The following is a 24,137-nucleotide window of genomic DNA, read 5'->3' as shown; positions in this document are numbered from 1 at the left end:
TCTTCGTGCGGCTGGTATTTGCTCCATCACCCAGCTTCAGCTTTAGACCGGGGCTCCGAAGCAGTGGGACTCCGACATTAGCGCCGCCAAGTGCGGGGAAATTGCCCCTTTTCTCTGTCGTTATTCTGGTGGAGTTGTAAAACTGAATTGGTCCGATGAAATAACGTTTCGCTTCGCTCGCTGGAAAAATTAAAGGAAAGCAGGAGGACGGAATCAAGAAAGGTGAGACAGAACCTTGAAGGAGAAGTTGAGTTCCAGTGTTTGGGGTTTGGGATTCGTCTATGTGCTGGAAATAGCGCGTCGCTGCGGCATCTGGGTTGGAATGTCACGGCGTTTTGTTGAGGTTAAATGGCCGCTGCCTTTCAGTCTCAACTCCGTGGCTGTTTTCAACTATACGTTTGTAAAACTTAAATTTTATTGTATATGTGGGTGTTTAAATAATAATTTGTCCAAGCAGTCGATGTTCGGCGAACAGATTTTCAGTTCTGTGGGTTGGCGCCAGTAGATAGACGCATCCACTGGGCTGCCGTCGTGGAAAAAGTTGTTGCAGCGCTAACTTTGTTTTTGTGCTAAAACCACTGGTCCGACGCTCACACGTAGAGGAGCTGTTCGTTCCCGTCTCGGACGACGCGTTAGCCGTTGTTAGCTCGCAGCAAAGAGCACTGCCTACGCGGCTCGACTCTTTTAACATGGACAAGATATTAATGAACATTTAGTAGTTTTGAAATAAACAACAACGAGCAGTTTGTGATTAACAAGGAAAGTTTAGTGCTTGAAGAAGACGCGCTGGCTGGCGGTAAAGTTTCCACTGTAGCTTAGCTTCTCTCCGCTAGCTTTGATTTACTCAAACTCGTCTTTTTTGTGTTTGAGGGATGAACACAGCTTAAAATGTCCGTCACTGAATGATTTCACGTGTTTAAGTGCAGAGCTGCGGTTCGAGCCTGTTTGTCGGCTTTTCCAACTCCGCTGTTCTGCCGCAGCTCGTAGCGCCAACTGTTTCTAATGCAAAGGACTGAAGTTGGACAAAGCTCCAACTCGTGTATTAATGTGACACAGAAGCTCAACAGCTTCTCGTCAGCGGGTCGAGGCTTCAGGCAACGCTTTTTTCCGTCCAGACGCATGTAAAGGTTTACTGCTAAGCATTAATGCTAATCTGAATCTGTGTATTGATTGAGGTGATCTGTATTTGTCTTTAACTGTAAATGAGTTTAGTTTTCTTGCCGTTGAAGTAGAAAGCTTACGTTTGCAGCCTGGACAGGCTGATGTATGTGACCGATGCCCTGCTCCTTGGTTATGATCATGTTGTTTGTTAGTCGGGCTTTAAACACATTAGCTTCCACAATGATGCTGATTTGCTTATCTCTCAGCTCGGCCGAGCGTTGGTCTTTTGTTCAATGACTACACCATCATTTTCATATTGTTTTTAGAGTGTTTTTAAGTTAGAGTTGTCTCTTCAGGTTCTCTGACTGGGAACCAAGTGGTCTCTTTCTTTTGGGCCAGTTTCTCTGGTGAACAACTGGTGCTGGGTGAAGCATTGATGAGGTTCTTGTCGAAGGTTGAGCCTGGATTAACTGAGCCCAACTTGATCCTGACTGGGTGCAAACAGGAATATGTTTGTCTACTCGTAGTAAACGCTGTAGTGTTTCTGGTCCCACCTGTTTAACATTGTGGAGCGCTTTGATTTTTCTCCTCTGTCTTTGGAAGTTAAACGCATCCTCCCCACGTGTGCGTTGCTCCAGATGCTAACCGGAAGCCTTGTGACAAGCAGCCGGTCAGCATGTGGTTATATACACGTCTTCATGATGGTCTTTCACACAGTGTTTGCTGTCATTGTGGCAGAAGACGTGTAACATCTAGAACTGGCTGAATATGAATGGAAGCCCAAAGAGTAGATGTAAAATGTGATTCTACTATTAATCTAGTGACCTAACCTTTTACTCAGACATGAAGACTTGAATGGCAGCAGGAAGGGCAGGAGCAGATTACACTATGTGCTGTGGGTGCTAGAACTGAGTTCTCGTACAGCTTTACATGGTGGTGTTACAATTGCGAATCCAGTATTATCCATATACCAGACAGCTGTACATTCCACAGCCAAGCCCAGGATCCGTGTTACCGAAATAACAGTGACCAGCAGCGAGGCCACAACAACAGATGAGGACGGTTGTTTAAGAAGGACACGCCGCTTTCTGCAGCTCAGGGCAGCTTCATTCTACAAATGGACATCTGTGCAGTACAACAATAAAAGAACTGTGTTTGATAGTTTTTGATTTTCTGGCATGAACTTGGAAAATGCTTTTGAGGGAAGATTCACATTAATTGGGCCTTAAGCAGGAAGTGAAGACAAGCTGAGGCGTCTTTTAAATTTCTGTGTAACAACTAATAAAATGCAGTCAAACTGGGGTTTGCTTTGTCTCGTTTGTTTTCATAGTCAAATATAATAACAGTATTTTAACCACGTGCAAACACTGAAATGACAGCAGTACCAGTTTAGTGTTGAGGTTGGATGCAGCGAGGAACAAAGAGGTTAAAACACACGTCGCCACAGCTTCCCACATGGAACAGACACCATGTTATTTCTATGCCTCCGTTCTTGCTTGTGTATCTGTCAGTGATTAGTCTGTGCTATCACTGTACAGTCTGTTAAATACTGGAACCAGTAATAGCACCTTTTTAAAAAGGGCAGTTAATGCTGGTAAGTTTTCCTGTAAATTGCGTTGAGGCTAGCAAATGGGCTGTAGCACAGAAACCCAAAGGACTTCCTGGGTCTATGTAGACTCGTGACTGAACCAACCGTATTTCTTGACAATTTGACCAACAAGCTGCTGTTTTGGTTGGCAGTTTTTGTGTCATCATTGGCTTAGAGTACGTGGGTTCTGGTCAGTGGTTACATGCTTGTTCTTTGGATTAGAGCCGTCCGCGTCCTCCGCTGGCTCCTGTTGTAGTGAAATCCAGTCTGAATTCTTCTTATCTTCTACTTTATTTGTCATACATTTAAGATGAGCAGTGAGCTGCTCCAAGACACACCAGAAGTGGGGCTTGAACCTGGAACCTTCTGCTTGCCAAGTCGTGCTCTACCAGCTGAGCTACTACAGTGTCTGTGCTCTCTCTGAACCGATCCTCTCCTCTTTTGGCATCTGTTTCTTTCCCCCTGCGTCGCTTTAGTCTCCCCCCTTCTCAGCTTGGTCTACTTCTCCTCAGTTTTCTCTCTCCTGGGACTGTTTCCTTGGGGTTGAGCTCAGTGATCTCTCTATCCTCGAGTCTATTTCTGTCCCTCTCCCTTTCTACAGCCCTTAGCCTTCCATGTCTTTTCTTCCCTCCTCCAGCTCTGCCTCTATCTTGGCGTGTGTTTCCAGTCTCTGAGGCCGAGGATCAGATTGCTCAGGGAGAGGTGGCAGTGGAGGAGGGATGGAGAGGAGGAGGGAGGAGGTAGGGAACGAGATCAGGTTTCACATCTCCAGCGCTCTCTTCTGTCTGCTTTGCCTTCCTCCTCCTCCTCCTCCTCACCCTCACCCAGGCGGTCTGGAGACAGAGTGGCTGCACCGGGGAGGAAAACATGCAATCCACCCTGTCCTCCTCCCCCTCCATACGCTCAGCCTCTGCTGCAGCACAGCAGATAAATAAAGGCAGTAAATGGCAGCTGGAGACGATTCTTCGAATCTTCAGCCTTGTTCACCTCCCCGTCCTTCCCTGCAGTTTTCATGTAGTGTGGTTTGTGTCAAAGGTGAAATGGCTTCAGTAAGAATTAATTTCTCAATGACTAAAGCTGAGGATGGAGCATGGGCTCTAATCAGAAAGCACTCAGGAGTGGTGGTGTTGTGTGCTCTTCAGTCTTGACTTTCACTGAATGTGTTTTGTCTTTGTAAGCACACAACCAACAAACTTGGCCTCAGCTGATTAATCCACAAATTATTGTCCCTTAGCATTAGCAGCACATTTAAGCATTTGTTCATGTGACAGATGACCTGGAGGTGTTGTTTCGGGTTGTTGTTTTCTGGCTTCATACTAGACTTGAATGTTCTTTACCTGAAGGTCGATGTTGTCTCTCTCCACTGTCTCTAGCGGCTCCACTTGTCCTTTAATGGTATTGATCTCTACTTTAAATACACCCAGCCGGCCCCAGTGAATTATTCAGATGGCCTCACCACTGCGTCGGACAGAAAACATTGCCTTCTTTCTAATGGAGAAAGTGTTGCTGGCGTCTGTCTGGGCTCCACACTTTGGCTGAACTCGAACCATTTTAAGTAAAGCTGCTTTTTTATTTTTTAAAGATGTTGTTAAAATGTGATTGTTTTAGTTGCGTGTCTGATCATGTGGTGAAAAATCAACAGGGCTACATTCCTAAACACTGCCCCGACAGTGTTGCTGTTCCGATGATCATCATCAATAATAAGAAGAATAAAGAAATGGTTTAAACAAGGCCAATGGCACTATGTTATTTTAGTCATTGGCTTAAACTACTCTGCTGCTCTGCTAAATATAATTAAATGTTCTACCATCCTTCATCCATCCATTTTCCAAGCCGCTTACTCCCATATGCGGGGTTGCAGGGGTGCTGGAGCCTAACCCAGCTGGCTATGAGCCCGTCCATCGCAGGGCAGCGCAACACAGAGACAAACAACACAGTCCAAACAATCTTTGGATTTGGAGTAGAGAATCCACGCAAACACGGGCACCAGGAATCGAACCCGGAACCTTCTTGCTGCATGCCGCCTCCATTGGTTTAATATTGACAAATTATTACGTTACTGTTACTACTAATTCAGCAAACTCGGAGACATTGAAAGCTTGAACGTCTATTTTTCCGTCAATTCCTTTATAATATTATTTGCAGACATCAAGTCCTACATTAGTTTGTTTTGATGTAATATACCCAAGTTTTTCTTCTGTTTGACATCATAAACAATGAGCACTGTAGATGTTCCTCATTCCTTGGGGGGGGGGGGTTACTTTTCCTTTCTCCTAAATAACATGTGCAGGCATCCCTCTGAAGTATCGCTGACCCCTGACCTTTGATACTGTGATACTGTGATACTTTGATACAGCCTCCTGAACCCGTCAGCTCCCCACTAATAGACACTACTGTGGGCTGTTAGACTGTTTTCATGTGGCTTAACATTGTTTGTTTTCTTGTGACCTTTCTTTCACCTTAAATTCCTGCAAGTGTCCAAGGAGTCGTGCAACAGACACGCTGTTCTACTAATGCCATTACTGGATTGACCCAGTGTTCAGTCAGAGGGCCTGTGTATTGAAGGTACCACTTTTTAGCACAGGTGCATGTTACATGAGGCAAAGCAAAGGTTTCTGTTAACATTTACCCTGTTGCAGGGTTTTCCTTGTTGATGCACCAATGGTGGGTTCAGTGGGGCCTCAGCGAGGAGTCAGGAATGTTACATGTAATGCTCCCGTGCTCATGTTCATAATGTCTCCCAATTTTAATTGACCTACATACACGCGTGTTATACAGTGTATATGATGAGTGCATCACTGCATGGAACTTTAGGGGTAATACCTCGAATTAGCTGAACTTTGTGGTTGTGACGGTGACTTCTCACACCCCGAAGTCTCAGACTGTCGGATGAGTCGTGTTTGTGTGGCGCTGCCTCCTGAGCCACTGCTCGTCACAGCGTTGGTTTTCTGGTGCTCTGGTGTCGTTCTGGGCTGGTGGTTGTGTGTTTACCATCTCCGTCGCCATTCCTCTGCATGCCTTCCATGAAGATGACTGGTTTTACAGCTTTTCTGTCAGACTGACACGGCTCCATCATGAATGAGGATCCTGCGTGGTGCCTGTGACGAGACACCAGAGATGAAAAATGTCTATTGTGTTGGTGTTCATTTACAGGGAATACTGGATGTGCTTGTGTCTAAAAACATAAATGATTGCGGTCAGCTGTAGTACAACAGTAGTTGGGGAGTGAGCTAGCAAGCGAGGGAACCTGTTTCCCTGTGCATCAAACACTGTTGGGTTTTCTTTAAACAGCTGGTTGCTCAGTCTGAGTGCAAACAGCCTAGAGCTAGAGCAACCTCATGACTGGACACAGTAAACAGGACTGAAATTACCTTTTCCATTATAAAGCCTTTTAAACATGAGCTTATGACTGGACGAATGTCGTTATGACCTGTCCTGACAGCTGAGGAGCAAGATCCCAAGTCAGTCCATAATGATGGGTAAATACTTGTCTTATTAATTACAGCTGTGACTTCCATGTGTAAGAAATTATACCTTGAATTGTGTTTACAGGCTTAAAATGTCTCCTTTTTGACTTAATGTTTGTTTTTGACATTATTAACAAAAGAAAAGCTTCTTTTGCTTCAGGTCAGCACGTTGACGTTGGTGTGAGTTGTTATCGTTCTGTCTTCCCACCACCTCGGCCATCAGCTGCTCTGTTTCCACTGCTTGAAGAGGTGTTTGCTAAATGTTTCAAATATCAAAAGAAGGAACAAGATTGCAGTTGACCAGAGAACTGATTATTCACAGGCACGTGACTGTCCTCCCGTTGATATGGAAGGATATGATGAGGATGATGTGACCATTTAGGTGCTGTTTGGCTGTTGTGCAGGTAATTTGGTGTTTAACTGCATGTGGAACTGCTGGGAAGTTGAGGGCGTCGCATGATGAGCTTTTGGATATTTCCATTTGTTATGGGAGGTTTTATAATTATTGTCACATTTGTGATGATGATGATCCAAACTAAAGAGCGTTGTATGGAAAATAACGGATTAATTCAGTTCCGCGTCCTTCTCCTCCTCTCTGTTGATGTAATGTTTGTATTTTGATTGCTCCTCAGACACGAGCTTTCTGCAGTTTCCATTTAGATTTGTCTGACTTCACATAGTTGGATGTGAGCCGACCTGGATGAGAGCAAGATCCATGTTTCTGTTCATCGGACACCAATGCAGCAGCTTTTTTTCCGCTCTCAGGCCTCGTCGTCCTCTGACCTCTATTTTCTCCTGCTCTGTTCTAAAATTACTCTGCAGCTGAATCTCCACCGCTGTTTTTGTTTTTGACCTCCTGGGGTGGAGATGAACACATGGACTGTGTCAGCTCGTCACCGTGGAGTACAGTGTTCCAGCTGAGATGGCCGGTTTGTTTACAGGCTACTGTTGGCTCTCTACAACAGTGAAGTAATGTTCATAGTGGAAACGGGAAACCTGGAGGACACTGTCGTTGGCGGTTCTCCACATCCTGGTCAGATTCTGTGTGGAAGCTGTCTCCTGTCATCTAGACGTGATTAGCTTTTTTTTTTTTTTTTTTTTTTGCTGCTGCTGTGGGAGCAGCTTTCTGTTCTGTTGGAATGATCTGCGTTTCGCCTCTGTAAACCACCAGCTGGTTCTCACTGTCCTCTCAGCATTACTTGCTCTCTCAACTTCGGCCCTCTTGACTGAATAAAGGCTCCTTTGAGCAGCTCTGAGCTGTCAAAGAAGAAGCCTCCTGTGTCTGAGGAGCAGCCGAGGAAGCTGCACTTATCTCCTCACAAACGACAACAAGGCACAAGACGAGATCTAGTGATGGTGGATCCTAATGGAGTCCCGGTTCAGGCTTTTGTTTTGATATGATGATGACGTAACTATCTGGGGTTTGTAATGTGTCTACAGAATCCGGTCATATAAAATCCAGGTATAATACATTTATGTGTTTGCGGAACATGCTTGTTAAAAGTCTTCAGTTCGATGGGTAATCATCATCCTGTGCTGGTTATAATGGAAATGATTAATTGTTTATTTACATGAACCATTTCCTAACACCTTTGTAAGAGCAGTGGATGGAAGCAGCACCCCAGGCCGTTACAGTTGCTTGTGCTTCTCTGCACTTGAGTTTGGATCATTGTTCACAGCTTGGATTTAAAGTCTGTTTCTGTTTCTCAGGTCACTTGCTGGGATGGTGGTCTGATGCAACTGGCCTTTTCTGGTTTGTGACTACATTTCCCATGAAGCTGTGCAAAGACGCACACACCGTTGTACCATGGAGCGACCAGTCAGGTATGGAAAGACGTTGTCTGCAGTGATCATATAAAAACCTTAAACCTTTGCTCTGTCAATCTCGCACAGATTGACATGAAAGTCTTTCTAAAGGTTGTACAGTCCCTTCCCCCTTCTGCTCTTTGACAAAATTAACCTCTGACCCCTGGCTCAAGGCATCTCCGACCAATCAGGAGATTTCCTGGCTTTTAATTGAAGGCTGTGATTGGGTCATTTAAGCTGTCATCTAGTTTGATTAATAACCACAGAACAGCGCTGATTGCACTGAGCCTGAGGCCTGCGTCTGTAGGTGAAGTATGAGACTGAAAGTGTGTTTGTGTGTTTTTAGGGAGTGTTTGAAGGTCTGTGCACAAGGTAAAGTCATGACTTGACCTGAGCACAGATTGTGTTTGTATGTCCTTTACCTTTGACATGACTCTTGGGGTCAAAGTGTTTCTCTCTCTCGCTGGTAAACGGCCTAAAGATGTTGAAGTAATGAGGAGCTGGAATCAGCAGCTAGCTCAAGGTGAACATGCTGCCTTTAGAATGAAAACATTGTTTAGCCTGTACTATTGAGTTGTCAGATGCTTTGACATTGGCGATAAATTACCTGGAAGCATGGGACTGACTGTTGCCTTTGTCTTGGAACGAGGTGACTCAGAGTCTGATTTTCAGAGCTTCAAACAGAGCCTCCTAGTCTGCAGCACAAAATCACTCCCATATGTGTCTGTGCAGTCGTGCCTCCGCCCGTGTGCAGGTCGAGTCACCCACTGCACGGCATGGCTAACTCTGCTCAGCATCTGAACAGGCCGTGGTCTTTAATGCGCACCCGTTGGTCCGTCCAGTGCCATCATTGCAACAGATTTATGATTAGTAGTCATGACAGCAAAAAAGATGTGCTGAACTGGCAAAATATGAATCTGTTGCGCTGTTAAAATCCAACAAATCGTCTCCTCCATTCCCACAGATTTACGGACTGATGTTGGAATGTGTGGCTGACTCTAATTTTAACATATTGGCTTATTTTTAAATTAGTTGTGCTGAAATCGTCTTAGTTTAAACTGCAGGTGTTGGATTTTCATAACGGACATTCCTACAGTTTGTAAAAATTTTCATCAAACAGCCAAACAATGAGTCTTAATCATATTAATGCTGTGCCTCATACACTAAAAATAAACCATGCTGAAGTTAATGGATTAATAGGAGGAAAATGAGCGTTTGGATGTATATGCTGCTGGTGGAGCTGCTCTGTGGATCACACATTCTGCATTTGTGTCATAAATTCCTCAGACACTCCTCTGTCTTGTTTATGAGTCACTGCTAAACTCTCTGTCACAACTTGTTTCATTTGTTTAAACGGCATTTAAGGCATCTTAACAGAGCGCTCCTGTTGGTACCAAGCCCACCTATGTCGCTGTGACCTACACAACAGCTCTGTGTCTGGATGCAGTTTCCAAGGTGACACGGTGGAAACCCTCTGTCTCTACAGAGTCCAGCCTTTGAGCAGACCACCCGCACACATGCATGACACCAACGCTTGCCTGCCAGAGCTAGTTAATGTTTACGAAGATGTCTTCAGTCTCCCCAGCTTGTACCACTTCATGGGTCTGGGACCAGACCAGTACAGCCTGCAAGCGATAGACAACATCAACAGAGTCTTCTTCTGCTGCAGCTGTCAGGAGCGAACTGTGGCTGATGGGTTCAAAGTGTTGCTGGATACTATCTGGACAGTGTATTTGAGCTGGAGTGTTCTTTTCCGGTACCTGGTTTCCACATTTCAGTAACTGTTCAAGTAGGGAGAAGGAGGGAGAATGAGTCTTCTGAAACCGAGCTGGGAGCAGCAAAACTTGGAAGCAGTGATCAGTTTCCCCTCCCTGCACTGAAGGGAGGGATGAGCTGCATCCCGGAGGCAGTGGAAGCAGACTGGTTTAACTGGGAGGGAACCTTCCAGTGTCTACTTCACTTAGCGGTGTGATTTATGGTCATTTTGTCAGGTTTATGGTTTGAGTGTGTTTGTTTTATGACTTTGCTATAGGACAAAGGCAACACTGTGCTAATGATGGATGGACTTGTTTCTACAGAGATTAAAGACATTAAAAACACCTTTTAGGGTCTGAACTGCAGGCTCACACCACTTGTCCTGACTGTCCTAAAAGTCAAAGGATGAATGTAGACCCGTCCAGATTGTTTTCAGTTAACCTGTCAAACACAACAAATGCTGTGGGATTGAATAAATCATGAGGACAAGGATTATGATAAGGCAGAAGATGCACGGAGGAAGTCCTGGAGTGCTGCCCACCGTGGCTCAGGTCCTTCTGGATATTCTTATGCTAATACAATGCTGAGGATAAGGTGCAGAGCAGCCATGCAAACAATGGCAGTGGAGCCAGAAAGTCTGGCCTGCAGTCTCCCAGGCCCTGAAAGGCATGTCAGGCAGGGCGCCGACACCAACGGGAGGCTGCTGCAGCACCTAGAGGCCCGCCTGCAAGGAGGGGCCCCTGGAGGGGACAGGGAACAGAGCCAAGATGGGGGAGCAGCGGGGAGAGAAGAAGAGAAACCCGAGGAAAGCGATCCAGAAAAGTGGGAAACAGCGACAAGTGTTAAGAAACTACCAATCAAGTAGAATGGAAAAAATAGGTTTTAATAGGAGAAATAAAAACTTGGGACAAGTAGTTTTATGTATTATGACAGCAGTTACAGACTGTTGTTATAACAATAAATAGTCCTTGTGTGTTGAGGAAGGATTTTGTCCTAAGAGACAAATGGATTTAACACTGGACTACATGCAGCTCAGCATCTACTACTAGCATCCCCCCTAAATGGAATTAATTCAGTCTTAATAAAGTCAGAAGGGAAAACTGAAGTCAATGTGATAAGCATCTCATCTCACAACGTGGAGGATAAAACAATTTGTAATAACAGGCTGAGCCCAGTCTGAAGCTGTTCTCCACCACCTCCAGCACTGATCCAATCTCCCTCATTACTGCGTTTGTTTGTAGAGCTCTGGTGCTGTCGCTCACTGCTGCTCCTCCAATCACACCCCTCTCCTCTATTTAGTCTGCCGCCGTTCTTCCAGAGCAGGAAGAGGAGACGCATTAAGCTTGCTTATGGATGTCTGGCTTCTGACTCTGCGGCTTGTCCAGCACAGTGGCTTATTAATGCGCACAGCCGCCATGAGGTTTCACAGCACTGAGAGATGCAGGCACAAGGATCCTGAATTGTTCAATCAATAACAAACACAGAGCTTTGGCCCCATGGATGAAGCTTGGGTGTGAAGAGTTGGACACGGCCCATTTTTAAAATTGGCCCCAGACTCTTAACTATCTAAAGACAGAACGAGCCCAGAAGCTCAGCTGGAGCTGGTGCCAGATCTGATACATGTTGTAAGTTGATCTTTATAATGATTTATAGAGGGATAAAACCCTTGGTCAGGCAGCCCTTCTTCAGGCAACCTCCTCTTCATGACTTGTCTTCTGACCATTTCAAGTCTCACTTCTGCCAAATAATCTGAGACATATTAACACAGATCGAGGTGTAAGCTGGCTGTGACCTGATGCTTTTAAAAGCCTCAACCTTTTGCAATGCATAAAACTTGTCACAACAAACCCAGAAACCAGTCATGGCAGTAACCGGAGCCTCTCCTTCATTAAACTACCATTGCAGAGAGCAGGAGCCACCTCTGCTAATATCATTTTACGGTTTTGTAGCAGCTACGTCTCTAGCTAATGAAAGGTTTTTGTACCAGGAGCCTTTTAAAACTCTCCGTCTCTTCTGCTGCTTGGGCTTTGATCTCAGCGAGTGCTTAGCATCCCCAGGGTAGTGTGACCTGAAATTCCTTCCCCAGGGAGCCGGGCCACGGCTCAGTGGTTCCCTGTAAGAGAAGTTCTACACAGGTGGGACTGCAACAAATGTCCTTTCATTCCTCCTGTAAGACTATGATGTCACTCCAACCATGCTACCAAGGATGTAGGGGAAGGACAAGGATGGACAGTGGACACGGTGACGGGTCCGCTGAGAGGTCCGTACTAATAGGCTCAGGGAATACGACAGCAGCAGATCCTTCATCTGCTGGAGGAGGAGCTGGTTTAATAAGCCCAGGGTACGACCTATAACTCATGGGAAAGAAGGAAAAGTAAAGCTCTTATCATTCGGACCGTTCTCTAAATGTGTCAACAGGCTGCAGGTACCGTGTCTGTGGCCTGTATTTCTGTTGGGACCGGTGGATGTGATCATTCTGGCTTGTAGTGCAGACAGTGAAGTGATCTAGTTAGTGCTGATAGCATTGTAATTTCCAGACCTTGCCCTTGATTCAGACGCTGCATTCTATTATTAACTCCAGATAAAAGGGTGCGTTCTGTATCCCTTGATTTAAAACTGAGAATACAGACGTGTCTTTGTTGATTCTTCACATTTCAGACTCGCCTGAAATGTTTTCAGAGACGCCAACAGGTTTTATCTTTGATATCAGGACTTAAATTTAAGTTGCAGTAAATGTAGACTATTTGTTGTGGGGAAATGAAGTGCATTTCCTTCCAAGTACTTGTATTTCTTTCTCCGGTGTGTTCAACTGCTGGGTTTGATATCTGAAGTCGTCTGCTAGTGTTGAGTGTCTGCACTGAAACCAGCCGTTGGTTGAGTGTCTCAGAGTCAAGTCTGGACACGACTGCTGACGAGGAGGTGGGAGTGAAAGCTAAACCTGCAGAAGCAGCTCTGGAACTGAATGCGTTTAACCTTTTTTGAGTCCATTTCTAATATAATGTGACCATTCTTGTCAGATCCTGGTTGCTGTTGTTGCCGTATGTGCGTCTGCGTGTGTACGCTTCCTGTCACAACAAACCTCCCTGAGCCTGTCTCGTCTTGTCCGGCCTCTGGACGTCTACGTGTCTGTGTGTTGTCTCGCCTCTAAACGAGGCAGATTCACAAACAAACTTTAGCTTCTATTTTTGACAGAGAGGTGAAAATTCCTCCCATTCGTCGTTCTTCTTGTCCCTCCATCAAGAATATAATGATGGTTGATATTGTTGATTCTGGTAATTTCTTATGAGTCTGCATTTCTACCACTTCCACTTCAAATTTTCATGATCTCTTCAGAAAATTGACCAGAAGCCCAGATTTTCAGTAAGCGGAAGATCATTATTTACAGATTTATGTCAAATGAGGCTGGAGGTCCCTGACTCTTAATGAATGCCTGTGTCAGGGTAAAGTCTTCTTCAGTGGTAATAACAGGATGGTTGTTGTTGGCAGCACTGAATCCTGCAGGAAGTGTGTATCTCACTGGATGTGCCCTTTCGAAGGAGCCGCTCCTGGACGAGAGCGTCAAGCCAGTTAATTAGCTTTTACTGCGCTGTGGAAAACTATGCCTGTGTTGACCTGAAGCTGGAAAACCAAACGGATCTCATTTTATTACGTGTTTGCAGTAGCAGCAAAAAAGGGCTTCATAGTCCAGCACTATGATCTGGCGTTGGTTCCAGTTCTGGGTGAGCCGGGCTCTGTGGTAGATGCCACCAGACCGAATACACACTGGACCCTGAGCTGGTTAATTAGCATCAACCAAGCTGTTGTCTGTCATCAAATGTAATGTAAAAATAGAAAAATTCAAACCAGAAGCAGTTGAACCGCTGTCCCACGTTCCCCGCGTTGGCTGTGACCCGTACTGTGCCTTGTTCTGGCTCCTCAGCCAGAGATGTGTGAAAAGTGGGTCACAGGTCGGACCTGGGTGCCCCCTCCCCCTTAGGCAAATGAAGAGTGACAGACAGCAGCCACACATCACTGGTCGTTCTCATGCGCACACATACCTCTCTCCCCTTCATCGCGCTCGGTGCCCACTAATTGCGACATGCTGTTATTCGGGCTACACAGGCCCAGTGCCTGTAATTGCAGAACATCCCTGGACAAATAATTTGGCAGTTAGTGGGCCTGTTGGAGGCCAAGTCTGGGCCGACAGGGGTCAGCAGGTCACACAGCACCAAAGACTAGGGGGACGGGCCGATGCTCCTCTGCTCCTCTGAAGGCTGTCATGGCTCTGCTGGTTAAAGCTCTTCAGGCTAAGACATTAGTACATATTAAATTCCCCAATGTTGATGGGAGACAAGCACAGCACATTAATTTGTTTTTTAAAATGTGAAAACCTTCAGCAAACATTTCATAATCGCGTCTTCTTTCTTTGTCCTTCTCCAGGGTTTTGTACTCAAAGAGTTAGCGCATCAGAAGAGGACCTGGTCTTGTGATAGCGCCTCCTGAAGCCTCACCCAACCTGCATAGGGCAGCAGACGCACCTCCCAGGTCCAGTTGTAGGGCTGGTTCACTAGAGAGAATGGCCCAGTCTGGGTCCAGTTCCAGTCTGACTTCAGCCCAGTCCCGCTGCAGGATGGCAGGTCTGCCCTTCTGTTTGACCGTGATGGCCGCTGCTCTCCTGCTGATCCACAGAGCTGACGGTAAGTCCATTAACCAATTCACATCTGCTCTAAAAGCAGCTTCTATCTGGATCTGTGATTTCTTCCTCTGGGTGCTGGTTTTTCCTTTTATAATGTGTTGTTAACTCGCTGAGGGCGGTGCTTCTGTTCTGGGTTACTCATTAACCTATAGTTCATGAACTGGGAGTCGAGCGTCACCTCCTCCCTGTGCACACAGATATGAGGAGGTCTGTGATTATGTGTCAACGGCTGATAATGGAGAAACTTGGAAATTATCCATTTTACTATCGCTGCAGTCGGCAGCTTCTTCTGCCACGTCCTGAATAGAGATTAATAAAGTGTGTTATTAAACCAATTGTACATTTTAACCTGTATCTACTTAATGCATTAGTAAGGTCCCATAGCACCACCATCCTCTTAACGTTGGATGTGAAGCTATTGGTGGTGGCTCCAGGTCGAAGTCTACTTCTCTGGGCAGGTCTTCCCAGAGGATTAGGAGGGTTTGTAGTCATCCTGTATTCTCAGACCTCAGATCAGTCACCTTCTGAGCCACCGAGCTCTGACCTACAGGCACACTGATAAGAGCAGCCGTGTTGAGCCAAGTGTTGCTGTGATTGACTCTGACTCTGGAGAAACAGAAGAGACTCCCTCTCCTATGGGGCAATTTTCCAATTCTCTTGGTCCAGTCTCCCATCGACAAAATTAGGAAAGTTGTTCTCTTTGTTTGAGCTAAATCACATTCATTGTAACCTCAGGTCCAAAGTCTCCTCATGGCATTAGTCTGTATTTATCTGTATTTTGTATCTGTATAAATGTAAAGTGAAAGATAAGCTACTGGTTCAAGGAAATCTTTATGTTGGAGAAGATTCTCAGTCGAGTCATGGCATCTTCCAGCCCGCTGGATTATGGTTCTTGTCATGTGAATTCACAGGATAAATGGTATTGTTGTTTACATTCTGGTAAACAACGTCCTATAAGAACAATGTCCTCCGCCATCCCACAGACGGCAGTTGTGTCAGCTTCTCGGACTCTCGCTCTCCTCCCAACAGGAAGCTGTTGAAGTGATTGTTGCCGCTCTCGCTTCCTCTCGGCACATTATCCATTTCCTGTATGACAGTGTCCAGGCTGTCGGCGGCACTAAAAGCTCCAAACAGCCATTGTTCTCAGGAAATATCCGCCAGTCCCTGTGGAGACTCATTCGCTATTTCAACCAGTGTGGCTTTCTGCTGTGTGACCACCAGGAGATAGATATATATCAATATATATACCACTCTATTCTCACCCTTCGCGGGTGGTCTCATCCACTTTCCAAGCTCGGGTCCTCTACCAGAGGCCAGGGAGCTTGAGGGTTCTGCGCAGTATCCTTGCTGTTCCTAGGACTGCACTTTTCTGGACTGAGATATCTGATGTTTTTCCAGGGATCTGTTGTAGCCATTCCTCCAGTTTGGGGGTCACAGCCCCTAGTGCTCCGATCACCACAGGCACCACTGTGGCCTTCACCTTCCAAGCCTTCTCCAGTTCTTCTCTGAGCCCTTGGTATTTCTCTACTTTCTCATGTTCCTTTTTTCTGATGTTGCTATCGCTTGGTATTGCCACATTTACCACTACAGCTTTCCTCTGTTCTTTGTCCACCACCACAATGTCTGGTTGCTTCGCCATTACCATTCTGTCTGTCTGTATCTGGAAGTCCCACAGGATCTTGGCTCGCTCGTTCTCTACCACCTTGGGAGGTGTTTCCCACTTTGACCTTGGGGTTTCCAGTCCATACTCCGCGCAGATGTTCCTGTATACTATGCCAGCCACTTGGTTATGGCGTTCCATGTATGCTTTGCCTGCCAGCATCTTACACCCTGCAGTTATGTGCTGGACCGTCTCAGGGTTGCTGCACAGTCTACACCTTGGGTCTTGTCTGGTGTGGTAGATCTGGGCCTCTATGGCTCTGGTGCTCAGGGCCTGCTCCTGTGCAGCCAGGATGAGTGCCTCTGTGCTGTCCTTCAGCCCAGCCCTTTCAAGCCATTGGTAGGATTTGTTGAGATCAGCCACTTCAGTTATGTTCCGGTGGTACATCCCGTGCAAGGGCTTGTCCTCCCATGATGGTCCCTCATCCAGCATCTCATCCTCTGTTCTCCACTGCCTGAGACATTCACTCAGCACGTCATCTGTCGGGGCCTTCTCCTTGATGTACTTATGGAACTTGGATGTTTCATCCTGGATAGTGGCTCTCACGCTCACTAGTCCTCAGCCTCCTTCTTTGCGGCTAGCGTACAGTCTCAGGGTGCTGGATTTGGGGTGGAACCCTCCATGCATGGTGAGGAGCTTTCGTGTCTTAACATCTGTGGTCTGTATCTCTTCCTTTGGCCACCTTATTATTCCCGCAGGGTATCTGATCTCTGGCAGGGCGTAGCTGTTTATTGCCCGGGATTTGTTCTTGCCATTGAGCTGGCTTCTTAGGACTTGCCTTACTCGTTGGAGGTATTTGGCTGTTGCCGCATTCCTTGTTGCCTGTTCAAGGTTGCCGTTTGCCTGTGGTATTCCAAGGTAGTTGTCCTCAATGTCTGCTATTGTTCCTTCTGGGAGTGAGACCCCTTCTGTGTGGATTACCTTGCCTCTCTTTGTCACCATCCTCCCACATTTCTCGAGCCCGAATGACATCCCGATGTCCGAGCTGTAGATCCTGGTGGTGTGGATCAGCGAGTCGATGTCTCGCTCATTCTTGGCGTACAGCTTGATGTCATCCATGTAGAGGAGGTGACTTATGGTGGCCCCGTTCCGGAGTCGGTATCCATAGCCAGTCTTGTTTATTATTTGGCTGAGGGGGTTCAGACCTATGCAGAACAGCAGTGGGGACAGTGCATCTCCTTGGTATATGCCACATTTGATGGATACTTGGGCAAGTGGCTTCCCATTGGCTTCAAGGGTGGTTCTCCACAACCTCATCGAGTTTGCAATGAAGGCCCTTAGAGTTCTGTTGATGTTGTACAGCTCCAAGCATTCAGTGATCCATGTGTGTGGCATTGAGTCATAGGCTTTCTTGTAGTCGATCCAGGCTGTGCACAGGTTGGTGTGTCGCACTCTGCAGTCTTGGGCGACTGTTCTGTCTACCAGGAGTGGTGTTTGGCTCCTCTGGTATCCTTACCAATGCCCTTCTGTGCTTCGCTCATGTATTGACCCATGTGCCCACTTATCTTAGCTGTGATGATATAAATATACCAGACTGAAATGGTTTTAATGTTTTACCCTGTGTATTCCAATAATGAACTTATCACCTAATTTCCATCGGGACACAACGCTACAATCATAATGAATATTTACTGTTTTCTTTTATGTTTTTTAACACTAATCTCCCAGCAGCAGCAGTAAAAGCATCCGGCCTCATTCAACAGGTAGAATCCGTCCCTGAAACATAGCGCCCAACTCACAGACAGGCCGATACAGCTGCTTGCTTTTCTCACCACCAGTTTCTCACTCACCAGAGTCTTCCTTTTGCTATTTTGCTGCAGTAGTTTGGTTACTTTAGCTCTTTTTGTGATGCTGGATGAACAATGCAACTGTGCAAACAAACACGAGCAAATCATCGAACCAACGAGGAGCCAATCAGCGACACGTGAATACAGTTTCTGATGATTTAAAACTAAATCATCAAAACATGATGAACGACAGTGTCAGGATTATTGTATATTGGTTCTATTATATCAAGGTTCGTACAGACCCCAAAACTATCGTATAAATATGATAATTTTCGTATGTCTGGCAACACTGGCACCAAATTCCTTGCAGCCCAGATTGGCTAAGCAATGTAGCGAATCATCTGCAGCCAATGATTAACAAGTGGGCGTGTCGTCACGCATCATGAGTTGGGAGCGTGTTTTGTGTCTTGACCTCCACCGGACCCCTGAGACTGACTCACCGAACCTCTAGGGTTCCATCGAACCCAGTGTTGAGAAACACTGGTTTAGAGGAATAAAACTCAGCCCGCATCGTCGCACAGTGACTCGGCCTTCGAGCAGCTAACGCGTCTACAGATCACACTGACTCTTGGTTTGTGCAGGTCCACTGGGCCAGCCCGGGTGGGGTCCATCAGTCAGTGTGTCTGAAGCAGCTCTGTGACTTTAAGAGCTCATGGAGTGTCTGATTACCAAGCTTCACTCTGCCAGACCTCAGTCTCCACTTTGACTGCTGCCACAATTAAGCACACATGTGCATGGAGACGCAGATCCAGAGCAGCCATTTCCAGCCTCAGCCTTTACTGGTCCTCCCTCCACCCGCCTGTCACTCTTCACATCGTAGCCAATCGGTGAGGGAGGCGGGGCCACTGTGGAGCTCTGGTGTTTTTCAGGTCTAGACAGCGATGAAGTCATAGAGGTTCTTATGCTTTGCTCTGGTTTAAAGCAAAGCAGCATCGATTAGACAGACGTGTGAGGCAGGTCACGACTCAAGCAACACAGACCTTAAAGTGTAAGTGTAATCACGTCTCTACACCAAACCAGAAGGAGAAAATGAAGGAGGGGCTGCTGGTAGCTGGAAGATAAAGGTTTTCCATCCCAGCAGCTCTAGTCTGAGCCACGGCGTCCATCATGTTCTGTTAAAACGGACCCACTGAGCACTAATCTCAGGATGTAGAACCTCATGATTTAAAAGGCTTCATGCCATTTTACTGAAAAGCTGAAACTCGCTTGCGTGCTCATAGCTGCTCAGATTCAATGTTGAGGAAAGGAACTGGACCAGCATGGAACCACTTCCCTTTTTCCCTCAGTCAGAGGTTCTTCCGTGGATACGCCGAGTGAGTGCTGTAACTGGGGCCGTCGGGTAGTTCACTGTGGAGGTGTTCAGGTAGTTTATGTCCAGACTGGACCGAGCATGTCTGCACACGACTGAGTGCTTCCACTCTGAGCTAGATGAGGTAAGAAGTGTCTGTCACTGACACCGGCAGAAGCATAGAGAGAAACAGGACGATGGCAGCGTCCTTCAGTTTAACAAGTGTAAATGGTGTCTCTGCCTTCCTCCTGGGCACTAATGTCGTTCTGCAGGTTGTTGTCATATTAACTTGTTTTCCTTTCATGTGCATGCGTCTCGTATTGGATGTATTGGACCTCTCTAGTTCTGCTCCTTTAATCTGTTGTTGTTGTTCCCTCCAGCGACGGGCCAGAACCCGGACCACGTCCTGCAGGAGACGGGAGTAAAAGCTGACCGGCGGCGGCCCGGTGAGGACTCCACCGTTGCTCCCGAGGACGCTGCTCGGTTCCTCAGCTGCTACTGCTCTGGACACTGTCCTGACGACGCCACCAACAACACCTGCCAGTGAGTGGAGTGAGCAGTGAGTCGTGTCCTCCAGTCTCTGCAAATACGTACAAATGTGTGCGACTGTCTCCCCAGAACCAACGGTCAGTGTTTTGCCATCATTGAGGAGGATGAGCATGGAGAGGCCATACTCACCTCTGGCTGCATGAAGTATGAAGGCTCACACTTCCAGTGCAAGGTGAACGCACACACGACACACAACCGCATTAGTGACACGAGGCGTTGTGACCGCCTGTGCTCTGATTCACAGGACTCTCCCAAAGCTCAGACCCGGAGGACCATCGAGTGCTGCAACACGGACCTCTGCAACAGAGATCTGCAGCCCACCCTCCCCCCGCTGGTGTCTACGGGTAATGTTGTTACCGACCACAGCTCAATCACTCTGGCCTTTGTGAAGCTGGATGCCGACCCAGTGTTTGTGTGTTTGCAGAAGGCAGCCCCCACTGGCTGGTGTTCATCATCTCCATGACGGTCTGCTGCTGCACGCTGGTCTGCGTCACTGTGGTCTGTTACTACAGGTACGACTCACCAGCACATCACCTGAGCTTCAACGTTTCAGCCTCTTAGTTCCATTATTGAATTAAAGTCTATCAGTTCTGCAGTTGAGTTAGACTAAAGAGCAGAGGCTCATCCCTCTTTAGTCCAACAGGCTTCAGTGGTCTGGATTTATTCTGTGAGTAATGTGTGTGTCTGAATGTGTGTGTCAGATATAAGTGGCAGAGTGAGCGCCAACGGTACCACAAGGACCTGGAGCAGGAAGTCTTCATTCCAACAGGAGAGTCGCTTAAAGACCTGATTCACCAATCACAGAGCTCAGGCAGCGGCTCTGGGCTCCCTCTGCTGGTGAGAGCGCAGTACTGCACCCTTCAGACAACCTGGACCTGGCTCTCACCACACACCCTCACACAGTGTTGCTTTGGTTAATGAGTTGATCAATTTCTTCTGTTATTGGGGGTTTAATTAAATCAGAACCACTGATTAGGAAATGACATCCCTCATGCAGGTGCAGCGCACCATCGCCAAGCAGATCCAAATGGTGCGTCAGATTGGCAAGGGCCGGTATGGCGAGGTGTGGCTGGGCCGGTGGAGGGGAGAAAAGGTGGCTGTCAAAGTGTTCTTCACCCGAGAGGAGGCCAGCTGGTTCAGAGAGACGGAGATCTACCAGACTGTCCTGATGAGACACGAGAATATCCTTGGTACTGAGGGGAACTTGTTCTACTCAAAGCATCATGTTTAGCTTTGCACATTTCATCGTTCCTTGAATGGAGACTTAAAGCGAGTAGACGAGAAGCATAGTCGTGTTTGCCTCAGAAATTAATGAATGTGTAAGTTTTAAAAGTCCAGTTCAGCTCCAACTGTTGATGTCCTAATGTTCTGTTTTGTTGCGTTTGCCAGTAGATTTGTATTTGTTCTGTGTGACTGTCCGTGAACCTCGTGTTGATCATCTCAAACAGTGGATGTGAAACAAAGTGAAAGTAGTGAAGCTTTAATGGAAACAACAAACTGCAGCACACACCTGATAGAATCTGAAACGAGGCCAGCAGCAGTTGGTTCGAGCTGCTTTGCCTCTGAGCCGTGAATCGGTCTTCTGTCCTTCCCGCAGGCTTCATCGCAGCCGACATCAAAGGCACGGGCGCCTTCACGCAGCTCTTCCTCATCACAGACTACCACGAGAACGGCTCCCTGTACGACTACCTGAAGCTGACCACGCTGGACACGCAGGCCCTGCTGCGACTCGCCTTCTCTGCCGCCTGCGGCCTCTGCCACCTGCACACCGAGATCTACGGGACGCAGGGGAAACCTGCCATCGCCCACCGAGACCTGAAGAGCAAGAACATCCTGATCAAGAAGAACGGCACCTGCTGCATCGCCGACCTCGGGCTCGCCGTCAAGTTCAACAGGTGGGCCGGACATCAGTCCTTGTTCTCTAGGGGTTGATACCGTTCTGACTCATTGTTGGGAGCTGAGAGGTTTGCGATGAGCATCTAAAGTGTTGTGGTTCAGACCTTTTTCACCATGTATGAGTCGAGCTGTAGCCCAACTTGTCACTGCGTCACCTGTTTTTCCTCCCGTTGTCACAGCGACACCAATGAGGTGGATGTCCCCCTGAGCACCCGGGTGGGGACGAGGCGCTACATGGCCCCCGAGGTTCTGGACGAGAGCCTCAACAAGAATCACTTCCAGGCTTACATCATGGCCGACATGTACAGCTACGGCCTCGTCATCTGGGAGATGGCTCGACGCTGCGTCACCGGAGGTTCACACACGTCGACGCCTTTTCGCTTCCCTGTGTTCACACCATGTGTCCAGAGGGAAATGACTGTGTTCCTCTCTGCTCAGGTATCGTGGAGGACTACCAGCTGCCGTACTATGAGATGGTGCCCTCTGACCCCTCCTACGAAGACATGCTGGAGGTGGTGTGCGTTAAAGGCCTGCGGCCCACGGTGTCGAACCGCTGGAACAGCGACGAGGTTAGAATGGGTTAGAACTCCCTCACAGACGCACACACGAAAGCTCAGATTGTGAACGTTGATGCTTCCTAAGTAAATGTTCAGAAGCGGTTTGATGAGTTAACTGTGTGTGTGTGTGTGTGTGTGTGTGTGTGTGTGTGTGTGTGTGTGTGTGTGTGTGTGTGTGTGTGTGTGTGTGTGTGTGTGTGTGTGTGTGTGTGTGTGTGTGTGTGTGTGTGTGTGTGTGTGTGTGTGTGTGTGTGTGTGTGTGTGTGTGTGTGTGTGTGTGTGTGTGTGTGTGTGTGTGTGTGTGCGTCCACAGTGTCTCCGGGCCATGCTGAAGCTCATGTCTGAGTGCTGGGCTCATAATCCAGCTTCTCGCCTCACCATCCTCAGAGTCAAGAAGACGCTGGCAAAGATGGTGGAGTCCCAGGACATAAAGATCTGAGCACCTCAACCTCCTCGCCTCCTCCCGTGTCACTGGATCTACCCTTCATCAGGAGGTGGAAGAGGAGGAGCAGTTGGGAGATTTAAGGACCTGAACTGTGCGTCTCCTCCTCGCCCTTCCTCTGAGAACTAACACGGAGTCGTTCCTCTTTTTTTTCCTGTGCTTTCCTGTTGATGCAGCTACATGTGACGCTTTCTGTGAAAGCCCAACGAGACGATAATGTTGATGGACGAGGGGGGGAGGTGGGAGAAGGAGCCACTGCCTTCCTGTTTAATGCAACTAATGCCAGTTTTTATTCGAGTTACTTCTCTTCGGGACAGCGTCTCCTGCCGCTCTGAAATATATCTCCACTCTTACAGTAGCGATGACTGTTAAACGTTAGGTACTGTTATGAATTTTAATGTAAATAACTGTTATCGTAGACGCTATACCTCCTCATTAAAGAGTAACAAGCAGAAGTGCAGGAGGAGTCACCACGGTGACAGCTACCGTCCTGTGTGTGTGTCTGTGTGTGTGTCTGTGTGTGGCCCTAGATGCTCCGGTTGAATTAAACCTCAGTGGGTGAAGCTGATCGAGAAGCTTCAGCTTCTGTCTAGGTGCTTCATATTTAATCGAGCAGAGATGTTGAACATGAGTACAATAACCTCTACAGGCCACAGTGTCACCCACACGTGAACTCATACCCTGACATATTGTTGTATTTGGATTTTGACAAAATATAAATTGAGCTTTTGTGACCAAAATGTAGTTTAAGTATTCGTTCCACAGGAGAATGAAAAGTCCCTCCTTCACACGCAGGCGTCTTCAGTTGGCTTTGACTTCTGTCCTAGCAGCCAAGTATTTCTGTTGCATCTCTGCCCACTGGTGTTTAACGCTGGTCTCATCAGCACCAGAACCTGTAGGAGCTTCATCCGGGTTTTGGTGTTCCCTCTTCAGCAGCAGGACAGCTGCTCAGACAGTAGCTATTTAAGTGCAGTAACTTTGGGGTCTCCCTGTAAAAAAAAATTATGCAAGAAGTGCCCATATAGACATAACCTCCTGTTCTTGGTTTATTTTGTACAGCATCTCATTTGGTGCCTTGCGTTTACTAAGGAAAATGAAAACTGTATAAGTCTGTCCAATGTATTGATTTTTAAGTAAATAACCTTATTTTAGTAAACAACTTCACTGTGTCACATCTTTTTCTTTACAGCAGTTTTTGTTTTGAAGTCTAGATTGTTGAATTCATGCCACTATGGAACCTGTGAAACATTTTATTAAAAAAAAAAAATAATCTAAATCTAAAACCCTTAAATCTACTACACAAACGCCTATATTTACACAAATGTTTTATACTGACTAATTTTGTTGTTTGGCTGAATTTAGACATTTGAGATTTGATTTTACAAGTAAAATCATTTAATAACCTCTGTTCCAGAACAATGGTACAGAAGTGAACTTCCACAATAAGCAGTTAAACCTTATCCAATAAAGACAAGTAGACATCAGTATCTGTTCAGTAGTTCAAGATTACAGCCACAAAGTTAAAACTTAACTGCAACTGAACAGTGACTAAACTGACATTTAACT

General features: G+C 46.8%; 1 protein-coding gene across 2 annotated transcripts; it reads left to right on the top strand.

Annotated features, from left to right (window-relative positions):
* bmpr1aa (bone morphogenetic protein receptor, type IAa) lies at nt 1-23,730 on the top strand. 2 transcript variants are annotated; one of them, XM_029127382.3, is made up of 13 exons: nt 1-222; nt 7,867-7,980; nt 14,137-14,393; nt 19,508-19,670; nt 19,746-19,848; nt 19,921-20,020; nt 20,104-20,188; nt 20,378-20,513; nt 20,674-20,866; nt 21,274-21,571; nt 21,752-21,927; nt 22,011-22,141; nt 22,443-23,730. In XM_029127382.3, exons 3-13 carry the CDS (start codon nt 14,273-14,275, stop codon nt 22,566-22,568), a joined length of 1,632 nt encoding a protein of 543 aa, XP_028983215.1. In that variant the 5' UTR covers nt 1-222; nt 7,867-7,980; nt 14,137-14,272; the 3' UTR covers nt 22,569-23,730. The 2 variants fall into 2 exon arrangements, with proteins under 2 accessions (XP_028983215.1, XP_028983214.1); XM_029127381.3 differs by having other exon boundaries at nt 20,101-20,188.
* Nucleotides 23,731-24,137: the final 407 nt, after the last annotated feature.

This window comes from Betta splendens, chromosome 15 (assembly GCF_900634795.4).
Source record: "Betta splendens chromosome 15, fBetSpl5.4, whole genome shotgun sequence".
Taxonomy (NCBI): domain Eukaryota; kingdom Metazoa; phylum Chordata; class Actinopteri; order Anabantiformes; family Osphronemidae; genus Betta; species Betta splendens.
Note: the sequence above shows the minus strand (reverse complement) of the source record. Positions and strands in the feature narration are given on the sequence as shown.

Coding starts and splice junctions, on each gene's coding strand:
- bmpr1aa (XM_029127381.3), top strand. CDS start 14,273: ATGGCCCAGTCTGGGTCCAGTTCCAGTCTGACTTCAGCCCAGTCCCGC. Junction 14,394..19,507: donor GCTGATCCACAGAGCTGACG/GTAAGTCCATTA, acceptor TGTTCCCTCCAG/CGACGGGCCAGAACCCGGAC. Junction 21,928..22,010: donor TCGACGCTGCGTCACCGGAG/GTTCACACACGT, acceptor CTCTCTGCTCAG/GTATCGTGGAGGACTACCAG.